Source organism: Beta vulgaris, chromosome 6, assembly GCF_026745355.1.
Source record: "Beta vulgaris subsp. vulgaris cultivar EL10 chromosome 6, EL10.2, whole genome shotgun sequence".
Lineage (NCBI taxonomy): Eukaryota > Viridiplantae > Streptophyta > Magnoliopsida > Caryophyllales > Amaranthaceae > Beta > Beta vulgaris.
Window position 1 is genome coordinate 66,861,740 of NC_079207.1, and position 19,607 is coordinate 66,881,346.

General features: G+C 34.6%; 3 protein-coding genes across 5 annotated transcripts; 1 reads left to right on the forward strand and 2 right to left on the reverse strand.

The window, feature by feature from the left end:
* Positions 1-6,178: 6,178 nt before the first annotated feature.
* On the reverse strand, positions 6,179-7,945 carry LOC104897597 (defensin-like protein AX1). Its single transcript, XM_010684515.4, has 2 exons — positions 7,788-7,945; positions 6,179-6,560 (listed from the first exon to the last, which is right to left on the reverse strand). Exons 1-2 carry the CDS (start codon positions 7,840-7,842, stop codon positions 6,382-6,384), a joined length of 234 nt encoding a protein of 77 aa, XP_010682817.2. The 5' UTR covers positions 7,843-7,945; the 3' UTR covers positions 6,179-6,381.
* Positions 7,946-10,899: 2,954 nt separating this feature from the next.
* LOC104897598 (uncharacterized) lies at positions 10,900-15,153 on the forward strand. Its single transcript, XM_010684516.4, has 10 exons — positions 10,900-11,724; positions 11,817-11,947; positions 12,068-12,187; positions 12,552-12,639; positions 12,983-13,074; positions 13,164-13,268; positions 14,074-14,183; positions 14,472-14,559; positions 14,648-14,683; positions 14,767-15,153. Exons 1-10 carry the CDS (start codon positions 11,112-11,114, stop codon positions 14,848-14,850), a joined length of 1,467 nt encoding a protein of 488 aa, XP_010682818.2. The 5' UTR covers positions 10,900-11,111; the 3' UTR covers positions 14,851-15,153.
* A 284-nt stretch (positions 15,154-15,437) lies between these two features.
* Positions 15,438-19,316, reverse strand: LOC104897600 (uncharacterized). Of its 3 annotated transcripts, none has more exons than XM_048646090.1 (5): positions 19,132-19,316; positions 18,913-18,956; positions 18,709-18,815; positions 16,575-16,609; positions 15,438-15,835 (listed from the first exon to the last, which is right to left on the reverse strand). In XM_048646090.1, the coding sequence occupies exons 2-5, from the start codon at positions 18,913-18,915 to the stop codon at positions 15,768-15,770; spliced, it is 213 nt and encodes a 70-aa protein (XP_048502047.1). In that variant the 5' UTR covers positions 18,916-18,956; positions 19,132-19,316; the 3' UTR covers positions 15,438-15,767. The 3 variants fall into 3 exon arrangements, with proteins under 3 accessions (XP_048502047.1, XP_010682821.1, XP_010682820.1); XM_010684519.4 differs by having other exon boundaries at positions 18,913-18,970; positions 19,132-19,313; XM_010684518.3 differs by having other exon boundaries at positions 18,913-19,009; positions 19,132-19,312.
* Positions 19,317-19,607: the final 291 nt, after the last annotated feature.

Consider the following 19,607-nt stretch of genomic DNA (forward strand, 5'->3'; position numbering starts at 1 on the left):
GTACTCGTTGCCCATTGGTATATCTAGATCGAGGGCCAGGTTGTATGCTTGTATCTACTGGCGGCTAAGGTTGGATAAAGTCATGTACAGGGTGAGCAACTGTACAAATCTCTAAAATATAAGAGTTAAATTATAGTAGTTATCTTCCCAAAATAAAAAAATTATAAAAAATTAAATCTAATAATAAGCTGTTTGTTTCCAATTTATCGAGTATAATGTTGAATGCAAATTCAAATAGGTTACTTTATATCTGATGTTTTACTTGATTTCTTCCTATTCTCCAAAAAAAAGTCTCTCGCTATGACTCTTTTGTCTCTACTATTTACCAAAAATGTCCATTCCTTATGATTTAATTTAGAACAGGGCCCTTTACTTACAAGACGGCCCTGCTTGTATCTCCATTAGGCCTGGCAAAAGCTGAGCCAACCTGACTTAAAATTAGCGGGTTTGGGTTGAGTTTTTGAACATGTTAGTCAAATGATTCGACCTGAACCCGACATGAAAGATAAATGGATCAGGTTCAAGTCGAAATTTTGAGCCTGAAAATGACCCGTTTGACCTGATTTTTGAATGGGTCAAAATCAGGTCGGGTCAATCCGTATAAATCGGATACAACCCGACCCGAATAATTACATTTTGAAAAAAAAAATTGTTGGTTCGCGCAGTCCAAAAACAAATTATTAAGTTTAACCTAAGTCTCCTAGAATTCTAACGCAGTCATTCCACTCACCCCTCTCTCTTTCTCACACAATCTCTCTCACTCTCACATTCTCAGTCTCTCTTTTTCACTGCACTTGCTCACTCGCAAATCTTCGTCGTTCAGTGCTAGGGGTGTGCACAAACCGGTCCAGACCGAAATTTGGATCAGACCGGACCGACGAATATCAGAATTCTGGTCCAAATCCAGAAAATTCCGATACAGACCGGTTGGACCAGTATTTCTATTATTTTAGTAAAAAAGAAGTTTATATGTTAAAAGTAATTAAAAGGTAGAAAGTTAGAAACTGAAAAACCTACTAATTATTCTTTTAGAATTATCGTTATTAATCATTAATTTTTAATATATATAATTTATAAATATATTTAAATAAAATAAAAAAGTTTTTTTTCAAAAAAAAATTTCGGTCCAACAGGTCCAGGACCCGACCGTACCAGAATTTTTCCGATCCGGTCCTGGATCGATGTACACCTCTACTCATATTGGAGGCTTATAATTATTTTTCTTTATATATTATTGCCGACTTATTTTAAACCAATCCAACAAAATGATTGCATTTTTTTTTCATTTTTATGTTATTTTTATACGATTCTAGCTAATAAACCAAAATCTTTGAAAGCCACCAGAATGCTTTATTCGAGCACGCGGGAATCATGTGACCAAACTCGACAATAAATTTTTCGCAGAATTCTCTATTACGGCATATTTTGTAGTCGTTAATAAATTACAGTAATGGGAATGAATTTTCATTGTACCGTTATAGAGAAGCACTCTTAAAATCTCCATAAAGAGGTATTTTTTCTCTATGGGCAAGCAATCTCACTCCTAAACTTGTGTTTTTGTCTCCAAGGGGAAGCAATTTTCATTACCACTCATTACCACCTATAAAGTGGTATTGGATGCGAATGAAAATTCAAGAAGAAAAGTAAGAAGAAAAGTAGATACTTTAGGATAAATTAGCATTACCATGAAAATGGACAATGATATTCTTCATAAAATTACATACAAATTCATTCTCATTATCACCATTTATAACCAACTACCAAACGGGACAATAAGACTTAAACCCCAACTTGCTACAATGACTGTAATATTGGTACTTCACAGGAACCCGAAATACTCAAACTTTCAGCATTTTTAACAAGGGTGAACCACAGCAATCATCAAATTCATAGGAAAAGAAAGATCTTATAGTGAAAATGACAAAAGAAGTCAGAAAATCACAAAAAAAAAAAAACAAGCAAAAGATCACAAATAGAAGGTACGACATTAAGGTGAAGTTAAGGAAAGAGGGCAAGTGAACAGTGGACGGAGATTGATTGAGTGATTTTAAGGGTTTCCAACCCTTTTATTATTGAATTTTCATTGGTTAAGAATACATTAAAATATTATTTTCATATCATTTCTCCCCTCAATATTATACATATCAATATTTTACATTAATGTGTCCAATAAGGGGAGAAGAGTTACTCAAACATCTATCTCTATTATATAAGCCAAGGGATGAGGTGTGGTGTCCTCTTTTGAAGTGACTAAAATACCTTCTAATAGTGATTTAAAATAATGTTTTTCTTTTATAAAAAATATAGAAAATGAGAATCAATGAAACTTGCCATATGAGTAAGTCAAAAATGGAATATGCAATATCATTAATAACAAACTAGATTGACACAATCAATTCACGAAATCAATTAGAATCTTCAACCAAAAAAAGTTAGCAACATATCGTGATAACATAATATTTGATATATACAAAGTTCAAACAATATGGTTTATTAACATCTATAATTGTTAACGAACTATACTAAAGTCGCTAAAAAGAAAATTATTAAATCATCTACCAAATTTTACAGTGATAGTATTGAACAATTAAAAATCATTCACCTTTAATTTAAAAAGATAATAACATCTACAAAAGAACCTCAATAATTTACATTACTATCAAAATGTAATGTGGCTTGGAACGAATCCCACGAGATGACTCCTAGGTTATAATACACGCTTTCGGACTTTCCTGGGCCTGAGCTCCGAATCCCACGAGATGACTCCTAGGGGCAAGGGAGGTAATTGGAAAGGAGTCATGTGGCTTGGAACGAATATGTGGATGCCTTTACGTTCATTTCGAGGTCGTTTTAGGTTTCACGAGAAATGAACAAATGGGCTATTTAAAGGCTTTTTGAGGGAACACTAATGGTGCCAAGCACCTGCGCAACGTTACAAGTCACTTCGGCTTTCCTAAAAGCGTTTCGGGAGAAAATATGGCCATGACCGAACAAAGTCCAAAAAATCCCAAAAACAACCAAAATTCAAGGTTATAATACACACTTTCAAACTTTCCCGGGGTCCGAGCTCCGAATGTCGTGAGATGCCTGGACATGGGAGGTCATTGGAAAGGATTAAGGTGGCTTGGAACGAATATGTGGATGCATTTACGTTTATTTCGAGGCAATTTTGGATTTCACGAGAAATGAACAAATGAGGTGTTCAGAAGCTTTTCGAGACAATGCAAATGGTGCCAAGCACCCATGCAACTTTACAAGTCACGCCGGTACTCCTAAGAATGTTTCGGGAGAAATTATGACCAGGTCTGGAGAAATACAAAAATGTCGTAAAAACAGCCACAATTGAAGGTTATAATAGACATTTCGGACTTTCCCGGGGCCCGAGCTCCGAAATCCACGGGAGGCCTCCTAGAGACATTGGAGGTCATTGGAAAGGAGTCATGTGGCTTGGAACCAATATGTGGTTGCTTTTTAGAGGTTATTTTGGATTTCACAAGATATGAAAAAATGGTGTGTTCAGAAACTTTTCGAGGCATTGCAAATGGTGCCAAGCACCCGCACAACGTTACAAGACACGTCGGTACTCCTAGAAATGTTTCGAGAGAAAATATGACCTTGCCCGGAGAAGTCAAAAAATGTCTAAAAAACAGCCAAAATTAAAGTTTTATACATGTTTTCGGACTTTCCCGGGGCTCGAAATTCGAACGTCACGGGATGCCTCCTAGGGCATGGGAGGTCATTGGAAAGGAGTAATGTGGCTCGGATCGAATATGAGGATGCCATTACGTTCATTTCGAGGCAGTTTTAGGTTTCACGAGAAAAGAACAAATGGGGTGTTTAAAGGATTTTCGAGGCAACACAAATGGTGCCAAGCATCCGCGCAACGTTAAAAGTCACGTCGGCTTTCCTAGGAACATTACAGGAGAAAATATGACAAGGCTCGGAGAAGTCCAAAAATGTCCTCAAAAACAGCGAAAATTGAAGGTTAGAATACACGATTTCAGACTTTCCTGGTGTCCGAGCTCCGAACGCCACGTGATGCCTCCTAGGGGCATGGGAGGTTATCGCAAAGGATTCATGTGGCTTGGAACGAATATGTGGATGCCTTTGCGTCCATTTCGAGGTAATTTTGGGTTTCATAAGAAACAACAAATAGGGTGTTAGAGGCTTTTCGAGGCTACACAAATGATGTCAAGCACCTGGGAAACTTTTTACAAGTGATAACGACAATCTTAGGAATGTTTCGGGAGAAAAATATGAACGAGCCTGAATAAGTTCAAAAATTCCCCAAAAACAGCCAAAATTGAAGGTTATAATACACGCTTTCGTACTTTCCCGTGGCATGAGATCCGGACGGCACATTGTGACTTCTAGGGACATTGGGTGTCATTGGATAGGAGCTAAGTGACTTTGAGCAAATATATGGATTCATTTACATTCATTTTGAGTCAATTTTGGGTTTCACGGGATATGAACAAATGCGGTGTTTAGAGACTTTTCGAGGCAAGGCAAATGGTCCCAAGTACCCGGGCAACGTTACAAGTCATGTCGACTTTCCTAGGAATGTTTTGGAAAAAAATATGATTGGGCCCGAAAAAGTCCAAAAATGTCCCAAAAACAGGCAACATTGAAGGTTATAATACATGCTTTCGAAATTTCCCAAGGCCGAATCTTCGAACGCCACGGGATTCCTCCTTAGGACATGGGAGGTCATTAGAAAGGAGTCATGTGGATTGGAAAGAATATGTGGATGCCTTTATTTTCATTTTGAGACAATTTTGGGTTTCATGAGAAATGAACAAATGCGACATTTAAAGGCTTTTTGAGGCAACACAAATTGTGCCAAGCTCCCGCGCAATGTTACAAGTCACGTTGGCACTCCTAGAAATATTTCGAGGGAAAATATGACCAGGCCAAGAGAAGTGAAAAAAATGTCGCAAAAACAGCCAAAATCAAAGGTTATAAATACACACTTTCGGACTTTCCTGAGACCCGAGCTCCGAACGCCACATGATGACTCCTAGGGGTATGGGAGGTCATTGGAAAGAAGTCATGTGGCTAGGAACAAATATGTGGATGCCTTTACATTCATTTCAAGACAGTTTTAGGTTTCACGAGAAATGAAAAAATGGGGTGTTTAAAGGCTTTTTAAGGCAACACAAATGGTGCCAAGCACTTGCGCAACGTTACAATTACTTTGGCTTTCCTAGGAACGTTTTGGGAGAAAATATGACCAGACTCGAAGAAGTCCAAACATGTCCTAAAAACAGTCAAAATTGAAGGTTATAATACACTCTTTCGGACTTTCCCGGGGCCCGAGTTCCGAATGCCACGGGATGACTCCTAGGGTTATTGGAGGTCATTGGAAAGGAGACCTATATACAGAAAAAGAGTCGGTCTAATAATAGATCATCTAATTTTAATTTAAATTTAGGCATTTTTTTTGGTGAGACGAAGGAGAGCCACTTGAGGGGGGATATGGAAAATTACTCAAATGAGTCCTATGAGGTTTGATCCCTATACCTCAGAGATTACAGATAGGAAGTGATACCACTACTCCACCACCTCAACCTCAATTAGGCAACTATTCAAGTTCAATATTAAGAAGAGAACATACCACTTTTTGAATATAGTGAATAGTTTAAGCTATGTCGATTAACAAAAGTAAAATTAGCTTGTAACAAATTTGAACCCATGACCTCTTGCTATTATAACATGACACAATTACCATTTCAACCAACTTTTAATCATGCCTTAAGTGTCCACATTATCATATTTGTATCTTTTAAATATTGAATTTTCCTTAATAGTATATTTTAGCGAAAAATGGAAAAAAAATACATATCAAGTTCAGAAACACAATATCAACCTGGGACAACGTTCGAACCCAAATACTAGTTTTCCTTAATTTATGATTACTAGGAAAACAACAGATTTATACTTTATAATTGCAAGGTTTTGACTACACTATTCATATAACAATATCATTTGCCAATTGCCATCCAAGTCATAATATGATTTCTTCAGGTCGTGAAAAAAATTCATACTTTCTCACAGAATATAATCTTGGAGATAAGCATAGGTGCTTATATATGATACAATCACATGGTGGATTAAATTATACTTCATGAATAGATGAATATTCAACAGTTGAGATAAAAAATGGAGATTCACCAAAAAAAAAAAAAAGTACTGAGATTTATATGGTAATCTTTCATTTACAAGTAACTAGAAAGTACAGTACAACTCAAAAGAGACTTAGAATTCATCCTAACAACCATTTATTCTATATTAGTATTGGATGATAAATTATTGATTTATTGCATCATCACATTTCACAAGTAAGTACTTCATAGATGAGGATTGAGGAGCGCGCATAGTTTAACAATCCCTTCGACATTCACACCTGTAAACGGGCACACATATTCCAATAGGCCAACTCTCTTGGCTACAAGCCTTCTTGCAAGCCGAATCAGAAATGACAGAAAAGCAGCCACCTTTGAAAAACTTACTTGGTTTTGCGCATGTGGCACCATCAACCTCAACTACCATGTTCATCTCTGTCATTTAAACACAAAAAGAACACAAATATTTAAGTAATTAAAAGAAAATCCTAGAAAATGGAGGATTGTTGTTTGATTGGCTAGAATTTGAAAATTGCTTTAACTTGAGAAGTTTCAAATTTCGAAATTTATAGGAAGTTGGTGCCTAGACTGTTCTATATCATATACTTTTATAAGTGATCGTTTGGTTAATAAGGACTTAAATTTCATGAATTTTTTTATTAGAAAAGATAATTGGTCCAAAGACCAACTCTTGCTAAGTTACTAACCTGTAGGGTACATCAACTCATAGGCTGGTACAAGACTAAACAGCATAAAAGACAACATAACTAAAGGCTTATTACCACCACAAGTGAATGCCCTTACAATATATTTAGAATGAAATTGCGAACCTAATATCTCCGGGATGGTACTTCAGTAACATCTCCCTCATCTATATGTATATATCTCAAATCCAAGACAAACAAGACATTAAGTCATAAAAATACGTGTTTCAAGACTCGGACTCATGACCTCTCATTTGATATGCTAATACACTAACCAACTATGCTACAATACGCATGTTGGTTTTTGTCAGAGAAAAAACATTTAAAGATAATATATTATTTATATTTTAAAAAACACCGAAATGACAAATAATCCGGGACGTATCGCACGAGACGAGAACTAATCTATACTAATATATTAAAAGGCGTGCCTAAGCCAGAAACGGTGCCACATAGCGCTCTCCCTAAGGGAGTTTTACTCCATGTAATCCACAACAATAAAAAAATTTAGAAATTGCATAGTGTAAGGTTTGATCCCAGGACCTCAAGAACATATACTAAAGTCTTAGCCAGAAGACCAAATAATATTTAGTGTTATCATCTTAAATTATAATTTTAATAAATGAAAATTTTCCTTACCCGAGGTGTAGCCCGGGGCTAATAACTAGTTATAATACCAAAAGTTGTTTAATTTATAATAAATTAAGTCATTTCTCCCCTTGAAGAAAAAAAGAAAGCAACTACTAAATTCCTTTTACACTCAGAAATTTTTACTCTCAATATTATCTTATGTTTACCAAATAACCATTTAGTTAACATTGTAAACTTATTAATTTATTCATTTTTAGCTACCAAACAAATTCTGATTTCATTAAAATGCTAAGGAGAAGTTATTTCCCAAATCTGAAAAACCCATATCAATAAACATACATTAAACAAGGAGGAAGTGATCAATTACCAGAAGCGAATAAGAAGAGAAACAAAAGCAAAATCCCAAAGTATTTCTTCTCCATTTTTCTTGGTCTTGTTTACTTAGGTTTTTGAAATTTAGTAAGTTTATCATGTACACTTCTATAGATGTACTCCATATATATAGGTGAGAAAAGATGTTTTACGTCATGGTTCAAGCACACACCATACTTGAATTCTTGAAACTTTACAAGTTGCCAAAATTTTCTGAGTTATTTTATTTAGCAAATTGATAAGATTGATAAGATTAGTTATATGTTATCACTAACGAGGTCCAATAGGCAACGGGCACAACAAGACCAATCTTGACTACATCTACATGTCTTGATGTCTACAATCTACATTCAAATATTCATACCGACACGGTTGTAATGCTTGGATGTCTTTGTTCATGGAATGAACAGACGAACAATAGTAAAACTTGATTTGAATACGCAACAACTTTTTGATTTTACTTCCTTATTTTAATTCGAATATTGTTTAATACTATCTTTGTTCTGTTTGAATGTACACACTCTTCTTTTTACCTTTTTTTATATAGTACTACTTTATCCATATAAAGTGAAATGTCCAATCAATATTATTCACTTTTGTCCTTTATTTGGTCCCTCACCAAATACCCTATCTAAAACACCCTGTTTGGGTAAGAAAGTATAGTCTCATACCTAGTATAGGACAACTTTTCCCATATCAGTTACTTGATATGATTAGATGTAGCTCAGATATGATTTAATAGCAAACTGATATGATTTGATGTAGTCCAGATATGATTTAAGATTTTTGTTTTTTCCTTAATTTTACCCCAAAGCAAACCGTGTAGATTAAGGGCCTGTTCTCCCCATCTTATTTTCAGTTCAGTTCAGCTCTAATAAGGGCCTGATCTCCCCATCTTATTTTCAGTTCAGTTCAGTTCAGCTCCAATAAGTTCAGTTCAGTTCAGCTCCAATAAGTTCAGTTCAGCTCCAATAAGTTCATTTCAGTTCAGTTCAATTCAGTTGAGTTCAGTTCAGCTCCATTCTTTTATAACCATTTTGTTAAATATTATTATTATGTTGGTATAATTTATTTTACTAATTACTCTTATTATTATTATTATTATTATTATTATTATTATTATTATTATTATTATTATTATATATTATTATTATTATTATCATTATTATTATTATTATTTAAATATATATCATTACAATTAAGTATTATTATTATTATTATTATTATTATTATTATTATTATTATTATTATTATTATTATTATTATTATTATTATTGTTGTTGTTGTTTCTATATATTATTTTGTTTATTATAACTTTACTCATTATTATTACTATTATTATTAGGAGGAACATAGTTTAGGTCAAAGCACAAATAAACCCACTTTTTTTAGCCCATAAACCAATCAAATTGCGTCAAGACGTTTTATGATGCAATTTTCGCGGTCCAACCCAATCATTTTTTATTACTAAATATTTTTATATTATTAAATCTAATTATTAAAATAGTAATATTGATTTACTTCTTAGATGTTATTGTTATTATATATCATCATCAAGTATTAATATATTAATAAAAATAATGTAAAATAATTATTATTAATTATCATTATTATCATTAATTATTATTATTATTATTATTAATAATTTATGATTATTAATATTATATTTATAAATATCATTTAAAAATATTCAAAATACTATTATTATTATTATCATTCATTATTATTACTTATCATTATAATAATTATTTAATATTCATATTATTATTGTTTAAAATATTATTTATATATTTATTACATTCAGTTTAAATCAATTCAATTCAATTCAGTTCAGTTCAGTTCAGCTCTAATAAGTTCAGTTCAGCTGTTTTATGCCGAAGAGAACAGGCCCTAAATAAGAATGGAGAGTATATTAAGCTGCAATATTTACCTAGTAGGTAGATTATCCGTCTTTAATTGATTATTAGAAAATAATCGGTTATAGTGAGTTGAATTGCACCATAAATTTATAACTATTAGTAGTGGGTAAATTATCATGGGTAAACTAAATTTTTCGTTGTTATAGTTTATTAGGTAAAAGTTGCCTTAGTAATAGAGTTAGTAAGTTACAAATTTTATTAGGCTATGCAATTAGAATGAGGTTATTACTTATTAATTACGGTTTATGTAATCCAATCACATTAGGGGTAATTTGAGGTAGGTGTCTCTTACCCCCTCTCTTTCATTCTCAAAGAGTCTTGCCTACTAACTCGAGTTGGGTTGACCCACGTGGGGTTCTGCCCAGCAAGACCTTCTCCTTCCAAAAAAATGAGGTCTAACTCAACATGGTATAATGTCTTATCTAGACCTGCACGACGGATCTATTGGTTCATTTTTTGGTCGAATTATATCAATTTGAGTAACTATATGTCTATTTATATATTTTTATTCGAGTTCAAAATGGGTTGAATTGAGACAGATTTCGGGTTTGATTTGAAGGATGATCAAGTCGGATCACCAACTTAGACCTTAAGCTATCTAACCAACCTTAGCTCAGATACCACTTGTTAACATGCTCATTGACTTAAGATAATGTCGGTTAATTGAGGATATTACTAAACATCATGATGAAGCTCCTCCATATTTATAGGACGTATTTAGTTACTTTAAATAACCGGCATCAAGAACTATATATATGTATTGTTAGGCAACCGTTTAAGCAATCCGCCCATAGTCCATCAAAAATCCCCCACACTTTCAATATTTCATATGGCTCCGATCATGTGTAGGTTTTGTTACTATCAGTTCCGTTATGGAGATTTGGCTCTTTAAGATACTACGAGGTCGGAGATTCTAATACACATAGTGACCCAATCACTAATTCACTCATCGTCTGTGCGTTTTTTGCTTCTAATTGAGATTTTTTCCCATGTTAGATTACGTATCCACTTTCACTAATGTTCTTGCCACATATTTCCAACTCCATTATTTTTCTCAATCTCTACATCTTTCATCTACTTCCACTACGCACTCCCAATCTTAAGCAAATTTTTTCCATTATTATGTTTTTTTGTAGTACAACTCTAGCTAACTGAGCAAAATCTTTGCCAAGTCACCACTCACCAGTGATTAATTTGAGCACGCGGCAATCACGTGACCAAACTTGAGAAAAATTTCCCTAGAACCCTAAACCCCCAACTTTCTATAGTGACTGACTGTAATAGTGGTACTTGATAGGAACGCGAAATACTCAAACTTTCATCATTTTTAACAAGGGAGAACCACAACAATCATCAAATTCATCCAGGAAGAGCAAAGAGAGTGGGCATTTATAGTGAAAATGGCAAAAGAAGTCACAAAATCACCAAAAAGCAAGCAAAAGTTCACCAGTAGAAGCAGCAGAAATGGAGACAACAATCTTGTGTTGGATAAACAAGAAAAGGGTAAAGTGGGTTATAGCAAGAAATTCACAAAAGAGAAGACCCATTTTAGAACAAACCCAGTAAAAGTCGCATCTTTTGAATCCAATAAGAACAAATTTGGGGATAGCAAGAAAAAATTTGAGGTATTTTCTGGTAAAAACATGGAGAGCAATGTTGTGTTTGATAAAAGAGCAAAGGAGAAGAAAGTGGGTTTCAGCAAGAAATTTGCTAAGAATAAATTTGGTGATAAGAATCAAAGAAATGAGGATATTACATTAAACCCATCAAAAATTTCAATATTGAAATCTGATGAGAAGAAATTTGGGGATAAGAGGGAGAAATTTGAGGAAAGCCCATCAAAAGTTTCATTCTTGCAATCAGAAAAGAAGAAATTGTGGGATAAGAGGAAAAAATTTGGGGGTGATTTAGGTGCTGCAATGGAAGCTAAACCAAAGAAAAAGAAAAGGGTAATAAAGATTGATCGTTATGACACTTCAAATAAGAGGCTTGATGATGGAAATGTGCTTAATGGTTAGTTATTTTAATTAATGCTGTGATTTTGTTATATGATCAATTTATGCATTTAATTTTTGCTGACAATATGATATATGGGTGAATATCAGATATAACTAATCAGCTGAAGAAGAAGAAGGATGTGGAAGAAGAAGAGGCTGAGAAAGTGGAATTGTCAAAGAATGCACAGTTCAGGGCAATTAAACCAAGTTCTTCAATTCTTACCTTTGTTGAAGACAATGTAATTTCCTTGCTTTTCTTGTTTGATTATTGTACTTGATTTTTGGGGGTTTTGATTTCTGATTGTTGGCTTATCATTGTTTTATTTGTGTGTGTGCTTTATGATTTGGATATTTGATAGTTATTGGGACGTAGACGCGATATTGAGCTGCGGAGGGCTGGCTATAACACTGAACTCTCAGCACCATTGGATAACATACCTTTCTCCACGAGCTCGGAGAGAGAGAGAATTGAAGAAAGTGTATGTTCATATACTGGAAACTACACATTTTTGCCCTTGCATTGTTTTGTTGTTTTGTGTTTAATATCTAAGAATTATAACTAAGGTTTCGTTAGGTGCAACTGAAAATGTATAGGTAATTTTGCTTGTTTTGAGGTTTTATACCAATGTTCATAGGTACTATACTTGTCTGTTAGTTGTATATCATTAAAGGAAAACAATATGTCTCTTTATTGATCAACAATGAGCTTCCTGGCCCTCAGACTTGGCAACTTTTAGTTTTACTTATCTTAACTGTGAAGCAAATGACATTTCCACTGTGTTTACATGAGCTATCATTGTGTTTGTTCTTCATTGTTGCCATTGTTCTGACTGTTTATTTCAGGTATTCAGGAATAGGATGGAGTTTTTTGCCGCTGCAAAAGTTTCTTCATCATTTCCCCCGCCTGATCTTCCCGAGATTGCATTTGCTGGTAACTGATTCTTTTCCTGCTTTTCATTATCTTTTCCTTTTTGCTGACCTGCCTAGCAATATTAAGACTGATGTATGCATGGACGATGAGACCTTCTTAAGCTCTCTAAAGATGACGTCCATGCTCTCCCCTTTTTTTCTAGCTATAGTGTTATCTGCAATCAGGGACGAGTCTATTGGCTATCTTAACTTAGTTTTTCCTGCATATGCTCAAATTTGCGATCCAACCTGGCCATTTATTTTGAGGCATAAACTTTGTATTTGCTTGTTGAAAAATTTGTAAATCGTCTCTCCTTTAGGAAATTGCAGAAGTCCAAAGTGATTCCTATATTTTCCCTCTTTAGGCAGGTCTAATGTTGGAAAATCATCTTTACTTAATTCACTTACAAGACAATGGGGAGTTGTTCGAACCTCCGATAAACCGGGTCATACTCAGGTTCTTTCTCATTAACTAAAGACATTTTCTCCATGTTGTAATGCATGTGTTTCACTCTACTGACAGTCAAATTGGTTAATGTTTTGCAGACTATTAACTTTTTCAACCTCGGTACAAAGCTTAACTTAGTTGATTTACCGGGTTATGGCTTTGCTTACGCAAAAGAAGAAGTCAAGGAGGCTTGGGAGGATCTGGTAAGCTAGTTGACTTTCTAACGTTGTTTGCCAAGTTCCCCAGAACTACCTTTTATCTTTGCTTCAGCTTTTACCATAACATAGAGCATGCATTGCCGACCTTATGTTCACTTATCTCAAAAAAAAGTTCACATTAGTTAATATGAGGACTAATAAGTTCATAGATGTTCATTTCACGGTCAATTAGCTCATGTAAGTTCAAATAAACTCAGTTTAGGGCCAATAAGAGCTACCAAAGTTCAATTCACAACTTCAATAAGTTCTAGTAAGTACAAATTGAAGGCCAATAATTTAGATAAGTTAACTTCAGGACTAACGGGTTCAGATTGGTATAGTTCACGTGAAAAGAACCCATCCTTATATACTGCACGGTCAATGTTTAACAAGGTTGCATTTTCCGAGTAGACAATGACAATTACTTAGTAATTGGGACGGCTAACAGTTTTTCTTGTGACATTTTCCAGAATCAAGGATTCCTGAATTCCGTTTCATTATATATTATTACTGAAATTCCCCCTCACTGAGAAGTCCACTTTGTACTGTACCATCTATGAACATTGTAATATGCGTCTGTGGTGTAGGCTTGTATCTAAGGTGTCCTGCAAGAGCATGAAATCAGTTAATAACATACAAATCTAATATCCAATATCTCATGGATCAGTAGTCATTGGCTAAATTTAGGTACAAAAGCAGCACGATGCTTCATTTCTCTCTGTTAATATGTTTCTTCAGATGTGCGTTGCATATCATGACATAAATTGGTACCCTTTGATCCCTTGAGGTGATTTAGGTCTCTATATTGTAGGTAAAGGAGTATGTATCCACAAGAATGGGACTGAAGAGAGTATGCCTTCTCGTTGACACCAAGTGGGGTATGAAACCGAGGGATAATGAACTTATTCATTTGATGGAAAGGTACAGCAGAACTTCTATGTGGTTCAATGATTTATTGCTTGGAAGAAAGTTAGCCTGTCTCCTCTTAGTTGCCTTCAAATTTTCCATCTATGATATATGCATCATTATCTTATAGTACTATAGTTTTGTGGCATTGATGGCTTGCCATTTACAATATTTTTAGTTTAAACTTTCCAATTGCCTCTTCTTTTTTCTAAAAGAGAATGTTTGTGTCGGAGGAACTGTATTTCTTATTGACAGTCGTTATTCCCTCAACTTATATTTTGTGTATTTCTTCTTAAATTTCAGATCCCAGACTAAGTATCAAATTGTCTTGACAAAAACAGACACTGTATTCCCCCTTGATGTGGCCCGCCGTGCTATGCAAATCGAAGAGGTGAGCACTTTAAGTATTACTTTTCCCGTATGAACTTGTTCTCTCTTTGAATTATAACGAATTGAAATCTCTATGTTTGTGCTTGCAGACACTCAAACAACACAAATCCCTTGTCCAACCTGTGGTATGACTTACTTGTACTAAGTCCTTCTGTATGTGTGCGTGTGTATGTTACTTTTCATAAATTAATTTCATTGTCTGTCGCAGATGATGGTTAGTTCAAAATCTGGAGCTGGCATCAGGTGTTTGAGAACGGCGCTTGCAAAAATTGCCCGATTTGTGAAGCCTTGAACCTTTTCTTTTTGCATAATGGCAGGGTTACTCACAATGTTGGTAGCCTTGGAAGTGTACTTGGTGTTTAGAGTGAGGGAACAACTTGCTGATTATAGTTTCATCTTAATTATCAGAATAGTGGTAATTGGCATTTTCACTTCAGAGTAAATAATTAGCATACCTCATGTGCAAGTTTTGAGTGAGCTGATGTACTTTGACAAGCTCTATGTCCATGATCATTGTACAAACATACCGATGAAGATAATAGCCAACATATTCTTTATCTAGAATAAAATTCGCTACCTTCACATTTTATGGTTCCCTACGTGCAATTTTGAACAATATTACTAATTTTTTTTTTTTTTTGCAAAATTAGTAAATGTGCACTTATGAAATTAAATCTGAGACATAATCTTCAAAATAAGGAAATTGATTGTTAAAATTTGCAAAATCCGACCTCAAAAGTCAAAAATGAACAATCTTTCGCAAACTTATGTTTGCAAAATACATCTATGATCTATTCTTGCAAGAAACACATCATCCACAGAAAGCAGACAACTCAAACTGAGCACAATTTTTAGGCTTTAACCTAATTATCACACAGATTGTCAGCGTAAAAACAAAATGACTCGCTTCGCTGTGACAATAAGCGAGTCACAATCAGATATATGAATAGCTTACAGGTATAATTTTGAGGGGTACAGACGTACAGTAATACAAGTCAAATAGATCTGGTTTGTAAGTTGTAAAAAACAATTACATTTGGGTTTTCCAAGATATAATATAGTGTCCAACATTAACTAAGTAGGCCTAATTCAAAAAATGAGCTCCTTGATCCATGAAAGGGCAGTACAAACATCTTCCACAGATAAACGCTTCTAATTCAACCAGCAGATTATCATGAGCAAAATTAGCATGCACAACTTTGGTTTCTATTAGAAAAAAATTATTGATACACCCATAGTGAAGCATCCTACAGCGACCCATGGACTCAGCCTTTCACCTGATTCAAGAAACAAAGAGCACGCGTCAACATCTATGCGACATGCATTTCTGACAAAACTCGCCTCAATCACACAACAAAAGTCAGGAAGCATTACACTGCAAAAAAGGTGAAATTAAACCCCTTATCCAACAGAGAAAGAGAGCAAACGCACAAAAAACTTCAGTAGAATGTTTGTAGGTTTGCCACCAATATAAGAATGGATGTATTAGACGATATTGGTAAAACAAAAATCATCTCAGAATCAGGAGCTCAAACCACTTATCTATTAACAACGAAAAGTACCAATAAGCCTTTTTTATCCTATACACGTAGAAAAAGTAACATTTGGATCTGAATGAATTACAAGTATGACTTTTATGACATATTATCAATTAAAGGGGGAAAAAGCTCTTTAACAGGTTAGATAGGTCCTTCAAGACTTCCAAGGAGATCAGTACGGAAATTTGGCATCATTAAGATGCAGGATTGCAGATTGCAGTCTGAACATGGTGATTGCATTAAGCAGGAAGTACAGCCAGTTCCCCTTATGAATTAGACTGGCCATACTGATGGTACTGTTGGCAAATTGCAAACAGTACGGGGCAGGGGAATGGTCAGAAAAGAAAAGGACTCCATCGAGTCCTTAATACCATATAACATAATACTAACCACAATTTAAAAAAGATAAGCTCTCAGTAAAAAAAAAAAAAACCATGACGACATTAGGCAATACATAATAGGGCTATAACAAGCTTACCAATCCTAGCAGCCTTCCAAAAGAAACCTCGAAACCTGTAAGGGCAGAGCAAAAAAGATGAGAACTGAAACAAAAAATAACACCTATAAAATGTAAATATACAATGCCAGACTGGATTCTCAATTTACACTAAATAAGGTATGATGTACACAGCTTCAAGCCTTCAACCCTTAAATGAAATGAGGCAGTTTGAACTTACAATAAAGTACTAACCTCAGTATAAGTGCAACAGTTTGACTTTTACACTTGCCAATCCACAATTTTGACCATATGTATCTCTAATTATATATTTGTAAAAGTCACAAAAAGTTGATATTATGAAAATATTCATTGAAACAAATCCAACAACATTTTATATGATCATTTTTGTTTTTATATATTAGTAAAAAAGATATAGTCAATATGAGGTATGTGAATAGTGCAAAAGTCAAAGTGTTGCACTAAAAAAGAAACCGAGGAAGTATTATATGAAGGTTAGACCATTATTTATAACACATCTTGGAAATCCAACAGCTTTGAGCTCGTATCTCCCAAGTACACCAGAGTTTGGAGACAACATAGCCAATATGAGGTTTTACAATAAAATTCAGCTTTTAAACTCAAAATCTCCAGTTGCCATTTAGAGCCTAATAGCATGCTAAACTCTTGAAGATTTAGCAATGTACAAGAAAAGCATCAAGTTCTGCAAACTGCAGCAAGGGTTTACTCAATGAATTCCAATACCAAGCCTGTCAGGCCTCTGGAATAGCAACGTACATGTCTGGTTTCATATCAACTAATGACAATATAAAGGTAAGAACCTTTATTAAAATCACACACAAAAGACTTATTGATGCGATCACCAAAGGTAGAAACCCCTAAGCAAGGGGGAAATATCCCTACCTTAGGAAGACCTATGAAGGGCAATACAAAACCAAATTAAAGGCTTATAGGACGGCCGGATCGCTTTCCAATTAGCATTAAAAAAACTGAAGGGTTATAAGGCCCAGCCATTTGATACTGCACCTGAAAGCTTGTAACACTGACGGGCGTTACAGATTGCTCTGGAGGACAAAGCGTAGCTACAAGTCTACAACAGTGATAGACCTTCGATTGTAAGGAGAAATTACCCACAAGAGAAAAATATCATCATGACACGGGGACAATGACATGCTCCCACATCCACCCCCTATTTTACAATGTATTTGGGCTTTTGGGTGCAAGACAATAAGTCACTTATTCCCAATTCTTGGGGTCTTGTACTTATCCAAAGGTACAATAAATTGATGCCCCAAGGAGCTGGTAGTGACCTCTCATCGGCACAGTGCAATACAAAGGGTTAAAATCAAGGAAAAGGTCAAATGTTCCGACAAAATTATATTTGTCAACCATGTATAGGAGCTTCACATATGACTGATTCCTACAAACACATATGGTCTAACCGAACGGGATACAAATTGCATGTCTAATTGTTAGTCGTATCTGCTATCTTTCCTCTTCGCTTAATCATGGCTACTTAGTCTCCAACATTAAGGACTCATTTCAATGATAGTAGATAATCAGGAGATTCCAATTCTTGATAAATAGAATATGAGTGACGAATACATTCTTGGTTACCAACAGTCACAGGTGATTAGCGAAAAGCTGAGTTGGTAGAACTACAAAAAACAACCAAGTACAGCTCCCCACAATCATTGGTATAAAACTATCTAATTTCTCCTCAATAAGTTGCAAGTCCTAAATTCATAACAGAGGCATTTCGAAGAAAATTCATAACGGAAACCAATTCCCATAAAGTGCAGCTTTTCTCAGAAAGTAAGGACCTAATTTAACATACCTAAACTTAAAATCACTCTAACTAATAGACTAATTTAACATACCTAAACTTAAAATCACTCTAACTAATAGACTAATTTAACATACCTAAACTTAAAATCACTCTAACTAATAGAAACACCTCAATCATTACTTGTAACATAATTATACGACATGATTTCACAGGAAGACCGTAATTTATACTCATCAGTCCCAAACTCCAGGATCAAATATCGTAAAGCGTCGGTTTATTGAAATTCAACTGAAGAAGCTGCTCAATTGCAAACTTGAAAATGAAAATAAACAAGCAATAACATTTAGTAATGAGATATAATAATACCCAGTTCTCTGTTCAAGGATAGCAGGAAAATGCATCTTGATATAAGTGCAGGTACAAATAGCTAGCAGCACCACCGTCAGAAAAGAGTGAAAATTGAACAACGCCGACTGCAATTTTTCCAAAATAATTTCAACTTCAAATTCACAATACTAAATATTAATTCAACCTCTTGAATAAATCGAGAAGCTAGAAATGTAAATTTACCATAATTTATTCCTCCTTTTTATGCTCAGAATCTCGTCGAATTTCTGCCGGAAAAACCCTAATTAGTTGAAATCAGCGGTTTTGCATTAGATGAGATCTGAATCATATACATAAATAAATCAGCAATACTACGTACAATATAATAGATTAGGATTAAGAGAGAGAAATTTCAAATGATTAAATTAGTGAAATAGGAGAAATCAGGGTACGGATAAAAACCCTAATTTTGAGAGAGAGTGATGATTGGAAGAGATCTCCGGCGACGGTGACGGTGATCGAGCAAAGAAATGGGAGTAGTTTTTGGCTGTTCGACTGGAAGTCTCTATAAGATCTGAAAGGACTTATTTACCCCTTCTATAGCCTTTACGGGGCATTTGGTATGACGATTTGGGAGTTTGGGGATTTGACTTTAGAGGATGGGATTGGAAATGGGAGTTAGAAGGTAGGAATTCATTAAATATATAACAATCCCTTGTTTGATATATTAGTGAGATTATGCTGGGAATATTATTATTCTAGGTTTGGTATAAGGTACTTAAGTAGGAAATATATTGCTAAATTTTAAATTTACCCATTTTAGTGAAGGATACTCTCTCCGTCCCAATTTATTTGCTACATTTTGCCATTTAGGTGTGTCCCAATTTATTTGCTACATTTGCAAATATTTTCATATATAGTACATAGGTCCCACACTT

What these genes read in the sequence shown, in the direction of transcription:
- LOC104897597 (XM_010684515.4), bottom strand. Translation starts at nt 7,842, where the DNA reads ATGGAGAAGAAATACTTTGGGATTTTGCTTTTGTTTCTCTTCTTATTC. An exon ending in TCTCTTCTTATTCGCTTCTG is followed by an intron (nt 6,561 to 7,787) that starts GTAATTGATCAC and finishes TTTAAATGACAG; the next exon opens with AGATGAACATGGTAGTTGAG.
- LOC104897598 (XM_010684516.4), top strand. Translation starts at nt 11,112, where the DNA reads ATGGCAAAAGAAGTCACAAAATCACCAAAAAGCAAGCAAAAGTTCACC. An exon ending in TCCCGAGATTGCATTTGCTG is followed by an intron (nt 12,640 to 12,982) that starts GTAACTGATTCT and finishes TTCCCTCTTTAG; the next exon opens with GCAGGTCTAATGTTGGAAAA. An exon ending in GTGCTATGCAAATCGAAGAG is followed by an intron (nt 14,560 to 14,647) that starts GTGAGCACTTTA and finishes TTGTGCTTGCAG; the next exon opens with ACACTCAAACAACACAAATC.
- LOC104897600 (XM_048646090.1), bottom strand. An exon ending in ATCCTTGAACAGAGAACTGG is followed by an intron (nt 16,610 to 18,708) that starts GTATTATTATAT and finishes CTGCCCTTACAG; the next exon opens with GTTTCGAGGTTTCTTTTGGA. An exon ending in TTGGAAGGCTGCTAGGATTG is followed by an intron (nt 15,836 to 16,574) that starts GTAAGCTTGTTA and finishes TTCTTGAATCAG; the next exon opens with GTGAAAGGCTGAGTCCATGG.